We start from the raw sequence: 8,989 nt of genomic DNA on the forward strand, positions 1-8,989 counted from the left end.
GGAAATAATATTCTGGATAATATTTACATAATACAAATCAAGGATTAGAAAAGCACCCACGCAACAACATAAATTAAATAAATAAAACAAGCCCCCTGGATTTCCCGCCAACAGCCGGATCTTTCTGGGTTCTGCTGCTTAGATGATTGACATCTACATCGTGCAGTTTCCATTGGTCGCATTCAAAGCCACCTTTTGGCTATTGGTTGGCTCCGCCAACAAGGCAAGAAAGCTGGCCCGATCATTGGACGGAATCCCCACACTATGCAAATAAGCCGGCTTTTCATTTAAGCTTCTCCGCTGCGAGCAGCCGCGGCACGCTGCGTTCAGACACTGTAACCGTGCCTCGTCTCGTACTACGGAGAAATAGTGCGGTGTTGCTGGCTGGGGATCCGCCCAGCGACCCCGCCTCAAGTGCAACGAAGTAAAAAGGGGCCGGGGTCTGTGTGTGCGCGCTTATGATTGTGATGTTTGGTTGTGCATTGCACAGTTTGCATCCTATACGTTTCCCAGAGTTGGTGATTATACAACTGAGGGTTTGTAATTAAGCGGATTGATTTCTCAGTGCCCAGCGATCCGCCCCTGCCGCTCTTCTCTATAGGAGTTGAGAAGTTGGTTTGTCCTCATTTAGATCAGCAACGCTGCAAGATACGCTTGCAGGGTTTTTGAGCTGCTGACACTTAGTCATTGCAACCAGGGGAGCGGCACTGTGTGCGGGAAGAATTGGAGAATATCAAAACACACCACGCGTTTACTCCGGGATTTACTCGCCTGAAACGCAACAAGAAGCTTCGGAGGGAATTATTGAGCGTCTTCGATAGCGCAAATCTTTTTTTTTGCGTTGCATCTTAATTTCTCTCGATCGGGGTTTAAACAGCAGCATTTCAGCACTTTGCGATGCTACTCTCCAAGAAGATCGGTTCATTTGCTCACATTTGCAGCCCGACCAGTATGGATTTGCCAGTAAAAATCCAGTTGCAGCAAGGTACAAGCTCTGTCCCCGAAATAGTCTTTTTTTTTAAAAAAAGCAAGAAGGTATACGGAGTGCGGATATTTTTAGCGCAATTGTTCTGGGAATGGTGTATTAGTCGTAGTGGCTCAATGTTTTGATGCGTTATGTAGTGTTTGGGGACTCACTGCGGTTTGTTATGCGTTGTGTCTAAATTGCACGAGTTAACACCTCACCGTTTGAGGTGAGGGAATTTAAAATAAACTTTTACGCGTCTTAAATAAAAATTGAAATTGCTTTTTTACAAGTAATAAAATATATCGCTTTCCCCACTGTACAGTGAAGGAGCGGGAGCCTTTTGAGAAAGTCTATCAGATTGGGGCAGTCTTGGGCAGCGGTGGTTTCGGCACTGTCTACAGTGGTGTACGGCTGAGTGATGGGCTCCCGGTGAGTGCTTTCTCTACTCTGCCGCCAGACACGCTAAATTAAATCGCATTACCATTTTCCCTCCCGGCCCCTTCTTCATAACCAACTCATTTCGTTTTGCGCTTTTTTTTCCCCCCCGTAGGTCGCTGTCAAACATGTGGCAAGAGAGCGAGTGACCGAATGGGGCTCTCTGGTAAGTTGTAACGTTTTTTCCCCCTTTACCTTTTGGGTAATTAGTTATAATAACGGAGAGCGGTTCCTAAGGTACTTTGGGATTTTTTTTCCCCATACGACACTTAGTTTAGTTCGCCTGCGTCCTATTCTGCAGACATTGATGCTGGCATTTGAGTCAGTTAAAAGCGGCACATCTGTAAATGTGACTTCGACAGCCCTAGTGGGAAAGGAAAATGGGAAATTCCATTAATTTTGATTTCGAAGGATATAGTTGTTGCCAGTTTCTGTAGATCAGAGGCAAACGTTGGAAATAGCTTTAAGGGGTGTTTTTGTTTTTTTTTGGGAACATTGACGCCTTTTCCTTGGACAAGGACACCTTTCGGTTTTAATGTGGCGGGCCAGTTTTTTTTTCTTGTCTGTAGTTATACGAGCTCCAGTATTTACCTGCCCCTCTTCCTTTCGTGATTTTAGAATGGCAGCCTTGTGCCTCTGGAGATCGTGCTACTTAAGAAGGTGGCCGGAGGCTTTCGAGGGGTCATTAAAATGCTGGATTGGTACGAGCGAGGCGACAGCTTCTTGTTGATCATGGAGCGGCCGGAGTTGGTCAAGGACCTGTTTGATTTTATCACCGAGAAGGGTGCTCTGGAGGAAGAGCTGGCTCGCGTCTTCTTCAGACAGGTCCTGGAGGCAGTCCGACACTGCTACAACTGCGGGGTGGTTCACCGGGACATCAAGGACGAAAATCTGCTGGTCGACTTGCGCTCCGGCGAGCTCAAGCTCATCGACTTCGGGTCGGGGGCGCTGCTCAAGGACACGGTCTACACGGATTTTGACGGTAATGCACCGTTTTGGGGCTTGGCAGTGTGTCTCACAGTGTACATATCGGATTTTCCGGAGATTTAGCGATGTGATTCAGTTTACGCTGATTTTTGTAAATGACCTGAATACCCTTCACTTTAGGGAGTGGAAGGGAAACTCTTCTCCATCCAGCTGGGTGGAGATGCAGACCCTGTCCAGCAGCCGATCTGCTCGGTTATATTTTGGTATATCAATCCTTTATTTTGAAGGGGCGCGGGGTGGGATCCTGATTAGAAAGTCCCTGAAGCGTATTCTTTTGACTTGAGCTACGCGATGCTTCCTCCAACCTTGTTGTGAAATTCGAGCCTCCTCAGGTTAACCCTTACAAGTCCACGCACTAGTTTGTGGTTCCAAGCTCCACCCTCCCCAGCCGGCGACACAATTCAGCGCTCAGCCCCGCGGCTTCGCAACCCAACAGCAGCCCGTGGCCACTTGCGTGCCCCCCTCCCACACTGTTCTTGATTCCCCCCCCCCCCACGTTTTGCTCTTTATTTTTATCCATTTTCGACTTTATGTTGCCTTAATTTCTCGCCTCGTCGCTGCCTGCCAGTGGTGTGTGCATTCTCCCCGTGACCGGGTGGGTTTCCTCGGACGCACCGGTGTCCTCCCACAGGTTAATTCGGATTGTAAATTGTCCCGCGATTAGGTTCGGATTAAGCGGGTGGGTTGCTGACGGTGTGGCTGGAAGAGCCGGAATGGTCTGTTACACGCTGTTTCTCAGCAAATAAACAAATTTCTCTTTTTGACTGGCTGTGGTTGGCCCTGTTCTTCCTGCTTCGTGGAATCCCACCATCTCAGGCTTTTCTTACGTTTGTAAACAAAGGAGTCAGCTGACTGGCTCACTGCGGGAGCTGATCCGCAGACTAACCAGTCTGCTTGCAGATTTCAGTAAGGATCCGGAATTCTATGAAGCAGGAGGTGGTCTCGGCCCATACTAGACTCCGCCACTCAGATACTGAAATGTAATTAGCTTTCGGAATCCCTCTGGGTTAAACGAGTTATTTTCTTCTTCACAGGGACAAGAGTCTATAGCCCTCCAGAGTGGATCCGTTACCATAGGTACCATGGAAGATCTGCGACTGTGTGGTCTTTGGGCGTGTTACTGTATGACATGGTGTGTGGGGATATCCCATTTGAACAAGACGAAGAAATCTTGCGTGGTCAAGTGTATTTCAGGAGGAGAATTTCTTCTGGTGAGTGGATTTCAAATAGTACTTCAGTGTATTTACTAGTTCAGCAATGTTATGTTCTGGGACGAGTATGCCTGCAGGAAAATTAATCTCCAGGTTGTATATAGTGACATATGTTTGATAGATTTGCATTGATTTTTGAGTTGAATATGATTTTTACACTTTTTTTCTCCCTCAAGAATGTCAGGATTTGATCAAGTGGTGCCTTGCACTGCGCCCTTCTGAGAGACCCATGCTGGAGCAGATTTTTGACCACGCTTGGATGCGGAAGGCTGAAGTAGTAAAAGCTGAAGACTGTGACATCAGACTGCGGAGCCTAGACCATGAGGCCTCCAGCACCAGCTCAAGCAAAGAGAGCCTCTGAAATCGTCGTTGCCTCGCAAGAGGGGAGTTTGACACTAAAGGACCCAGTGGTGGTGCCACCAGCTTGTCGTGGGAAGGGGAATAGTAGTTTATTTCAGATCCAGTTCTCTGGGTGGGGAGGGAGGGGAAAACATGAGGGTGGGTGGGGGAATGGGGGGAGAAATCTGATTGCTGGTTACTGCTCTGAATTGATTTTGTTTTCTTTTGGGAACATTGGAGTTTGAGATAAATAGGCCAGTACTTACTGACCTTTTATTTTTTAGCAAAAAGTGACCTCCAAACAATGCAAACTCTGCTCTCGGAGTCTGGACTAAATGTTCTTTGCTTTCTGAGTGCCTTTTGAAAGCTGCTTTAATTCACTGGTATTGGAATACTTGAACACACACTGTTCCCCTTCTGTCTGCTGCTCAGATTACTTTGGCCTGCACAAACATGTGTAGAGAGACATCAAACTTTGCCAGCAATGTTGGTTTTTCCTCTTTGTTTTTAATTAATTTTCCTTTCCCTGGCCATTGCAACCACTAGACAGATGCCCCCATTTATGTTCTCCCCCCCCCCCCAAAAAAAAACCATCAACCTGCAAATTTTTGTGGCCAAGGCATATCGGGGCATGGTTGTATGCACAATCAATGCAATTCAAGGACACTTTCAAGACTGTACATTGTATGTAATATAAATTGTTTCATTATGTATAATACTTGTTCTTATTTATTTGTATTCTTAAAAGTTAGACTGTCCACAAATTTCACGTGGCTATTTATTTGTTTAATTTATTTTAGAGAAAAATTCCAACACTGCTGTTCTGCCTCCAAGATGCTTGTTTGGCTAATCTAAGATATTTCTGCATTCCTATTTTTTCTGCATTTTTAAAAAAATCTACAATGCAGGTTTCAGTGCATTTGTCATGATTGTGGAAGGTGATTGGAAGCTTTGTGTCCAAAAGGTACCCTTTTAAAAAGGGTGACAGATGGATTTTATTTTCCTCTATCTTTTGAGGTGTTCAACCAAGGTTCTTCATGACTGTTTGTATTAGAAGTGTAAACTATACTGTTTGAAAGGTTTTAAATTATTGAAGTTGTACAGTCTCCATCATTGGCTTAGGATGGTAGAGTGGCAGTTGACCTTTTAATTTATTTCAATAGCTGTGTTTTGTGCACTAGATCTAGTTGCATTTATGCAGCTTGGATTTGGGATTTTTTTCCAGTTTAGCTGTGTGAAATAAATGATGGATGGAGAACATATTTTTTTATACAAGCATTTCAATTAAAGTTCACATTTTGTACAAACATTGTTTCCTGTCTTGAGTAATATGGTGTTCACTACACTTGAAGGACAATCTATGAGAAGAAGGTAACTGTTATATTTTAACTTTCAAGAAGAGTTCCATGGCAACTATGGCAATTAAATTGTTAATATTTGAAGAAGAAAACCTGATTCACTGATACCTTGTAGCCATTTTTCTAATGTTCATTAGGCACTGGGCTGACTTGCAAAAGCATTGAGTTGTTCATGACTGCTATTAAATCCTGGAGCTCCCGCCTCAACAGCATTGTAGAATTGTCAAAAGGTGCTCCTTGCTGCCTTCTCGTGCAAGGCCAGTATGTGTCAGTGGCATCTAGATGCTGAAAAATTGTTGTTGGAGGAACACCTGCCATCCACTCCAATGACTCCAAACCCACAATAATGTTTGACTCAGCACTTGTGCAATAACAAGCAAGGAAGTGTCTCATCATCCTTCTCAAGGGCAGTTGGAGATGGGTGATGCATTATGCAAGTCAGTGTCAACTGCCTCCCAAAATAAATCTTTTATCATGCTGGAAATGAACACCACCTGGAGGCAACTTTAATATGGGAGTTGCATTAGATAACCAACTGCACTAATTCCTCATTTAACTGCTGTGGCCAAATTACTTTTGGAATTCATGTAACAGTTACAATTGCCCACAGTAATGCAAGAATTAGATTATAAAGCCAATGTCATTTCAGTATTTGGCTGTTGAGTGGAGTGAAATTTCACCTGCTCTTAACCTCAAACCACCTATATTCAAGAAAATACAACCCTTTGTAATTTAAGTGTAAAGTAAGTATGGGGTTAATTTCTGTCTGGTTGATTCATCAATCTCTGAGGTCACTATTACTTAACTGGGGTTACACACCAAAAAAGTTGCTGGAGGAACTCAGCAAGCCCGGTAGCATCTACGGAAAAGAGTAAACAATTGATGTTTCAGGCTGAGACCCTTCGTCTTCCTGTCCAGTCTGAAACATCAACTTTTTAAATTTCCGTAGACGCAGCCTTGCCTGCTGTGTTCCAGAGCAACCCACAAAATGCTGGATTTTCAGCATTTGCAGAATCTTGTGTAGTTTTCAGAATCTAATTGCAAAGACTATAAATGATGAAGTCATATAAATTTAAAGTGCAGGATTTCACATTGTCACAGATTTCCCTATTTCCTTATTTTCTGTTTGTTTTTGTCAAAATCGCTTACAATTCCTTTCAATACCACTGGTAACTTCAATCCAGTGGCTTTACACCATTTTAGCTGCTAAATATACTGAGAAGTTGAGGGTCAATACAGATTCATGTAGACACTACAAATTTCAACCTACTGAATGAACAAGTGCCTGTTATCCTCTTCAGAGGACTTGATCAAATGCCTTATGGAAGTCCAAGCTAACAAAAATGTATCTATTGACTTTCTCCTGTCAACCCTTCAAACATGATCTTTGTTTCGTGATCACATGCTAGCTGGTTGATCATTTAGAAATTCTATAGAACATTTGTTCTTAATTTCTCAACAAGTGCTTCGCTGATTTATAAAACCATAAAATGTCAGAGCAGGATTAGGCCATTTGTCCCTGCTGATGGTAGTCATGGCTGATCCATTTTCTTCTCAGCCCCAGACTCCTGCCTTTTCTCTGTAACCTTTCACACCCTAACTAATCAAGAACCTAATTTAAGTCTACTGTTTCCCAGTCTCCCTCTTTTACTTAAACTGAGCAGTTTTCTAATACAAATGAATGACTTCTCTTCGAGCAGTACACACAAAATGCTGAAGTCAGGCGGAGACTCATCTTCAGGACTAGAAAGGAAGGGTGAATATGCCAGAATAAAAAAAGGTGGGGGGGGGGAGGGGAAGGAGGATAGCTAGAGGGTGATAGGTGAAGCCATGTGAATGGGAAAGGTAAAGGGCTGGAGAAAAAAGAATCTGATAAGAGAGGAGAGTGGACTATAGGAGAAAGGGAAGGAGGAGATGATAGGCAGTTGAGAAGAGTTCCTCATTAAATTAGTTAGGCCTTGCTAAAGTTTTCACTTTTTCCAACTCTAAGATGGAAACCATCTGGTATTTGGGGTTTATCAATCACTTCTGAAGTTATTTTCTTCATTACTGTTATTTTACTTGTTAAATTTGATGAGTTACTATCCTGATTCAACTTTGGTTTTCTAGTTGGATAACTTCCTCTGCAGTAAATATAGCCACAAATTACCCAATATACCTGCCCTTTGTTCCATTTACAATAATCATTATCGTTTTCAACAGTTCCACATTCCTTTCGACTACATTGTTCCTTCTAATATGAATTTTGTAATTTCCTTGTAAAACTCCATCAGTGTAACTCCTGTTATTTATTTTGTCTCCCTGGGTCTTTTGCCTGTTGGTAGCGCAGTGGTTAGCACAATGCTATTGCAGCTTATGGCTTCAGTGTTAGGAGTTCGATTCCAGCGTCCTCTGTCAGGAGTCTGTGTGTCCTCCCTGTGGAATATGTGCGTTTTCTCTGGTTTCTCCGGTTTCCTCCCACAGTCCAAAGACTTACTGGTTAGCAGGCTAATTGGTCACTGTAAATTGTCTTATCATTAGGTTTGGGTTAAATCGGGAGCTGCTGGTGAAATCGGCTCAAAGGGCCTATCCTGCTGTATCTCTAAATAAGATAAAAATAAATTTAAAATATTAAAAGGGAGGTGTGTGATAGAATTGCTCCACTCAGTTCAAAGTACATATATGTCACCATATACAACCCTGGGATTCATTTACTTGCAGGCATACTCAATCAATCCATAATAGAATAATAACCATAATAGAATCAATGAAAGGTGGCATGGAAATTCAACCAGTGTGCAAAACACAACAAACTGTTCAAATACAAAAATAAAGAAATAATATAATAATAAATAACCAATAAATATCAAGAACATGGAATGAAGAGTCATTGAAAGCAAGTCCAAAGGATGTGGGGACGGTTAAGTGCTGGGGCACGTCAAGTTGAATTAAGTTATCCTCACTGGTTCAAAAGCCTGATGGTTAGGGGCAATAACTGTTACTAAACCTGGTGGTGTTAAGGCTCCTGTGCCTTCTTCCTGATGGCAGCAGCCAGCAGAGAGCATGACCTGGGCGGTGGGGGTCCCTGAAGGTGGATGCTGCTTTCCTACACCTATGACAGGGTTTTGTGTAGATGTGCTCAGTGGTTGGGAGTGCTTTACCCTTGATGGACTGGACCGTATCCACTACTTTCTGTAGAATTTTCTGTTTAAGGGCATTGGTGTTTCCATACCAGGCTGTGATGAAGCCAGTCAATACACTCTCCACTACATGTCTATAGAAGTTTGTCAAAGTTTTCGACATCATGCCAAATCTTCACCAACTCCTAAGTTTGCGCTTGCATTTATGTGTTTGGCCTCTAAAAGAATAACAGAAAGGAATTTAAAGTAGCAATGGACCCGATGGGCTGAACAGCTCATCCCAAAATGATTAAACAGCAGCAGCCAGGGTTTAAGAAAAAACATTTTTCTTTCAAGTTTGCATTGCTCTCCCTAACATTCAACATTTACTATGTTAGACATGAGGCTAGGTTTTGAAGAGATCTGAACAACGGATTCTCCCCATCTAAAGAGAGGTCCAGTGACAGAAGAAAATTACAAGAAAGATTTTGCACATTTAAATCAGATTTGGATTGTGTAGAAGTTGTCAACAGGTGCTGGTTCTTTCTGCTTCACCAAACTGCTGAGTAAACTGTAGGATTCTGCAAATAATAT

General features: G+C 42.9%; 1 protein-coding gene across 1 annotated transcript; it reads left to right on the plus strand.

Annotated features, from left to right (window-relative positions):
* Positions 1-335: 335 nt before the first annotated feature.
* pim3 (Pim-3 proto-oncogene, serine/threonine kinase) lies at positions 336-4,077 on the plus strand. The gene is made up of 6 exons (XM_072241292.1): positions 336-985; positions 1,290-1,396; positions 1,518-1,568; positions 2,021-2,384; positions 3,424-3,600; positions 3,777-4,077. Exons 1-6 carry the CDS (start codon positions 898-900, stop codon positions 3,959-3,961), a joined length of 972 nt encoding a protein of 323 aa, XP_072097393.1. The 5' UTR covers positions 336-897; the 3' UTR covers positions 3,962-4,077.
* Positions 4,078-8,989: the final 4,912 nt, after the last annotated feature.

This window comes from Mobula birostris, chromosome 23, assembly GCF_030028105.1.
Source record: "Mobula birostris isolate sMobBir1 chromosome 23, sMobBir1.hap1, whole genome shotgun sequence".
NCBI classification, from domain to species: Eukaryota; Metazoa; Chordata; class Chondrichthyes; order Myliobatiformes; family Myliobatidae; genus Mobula; species Mobula birostris.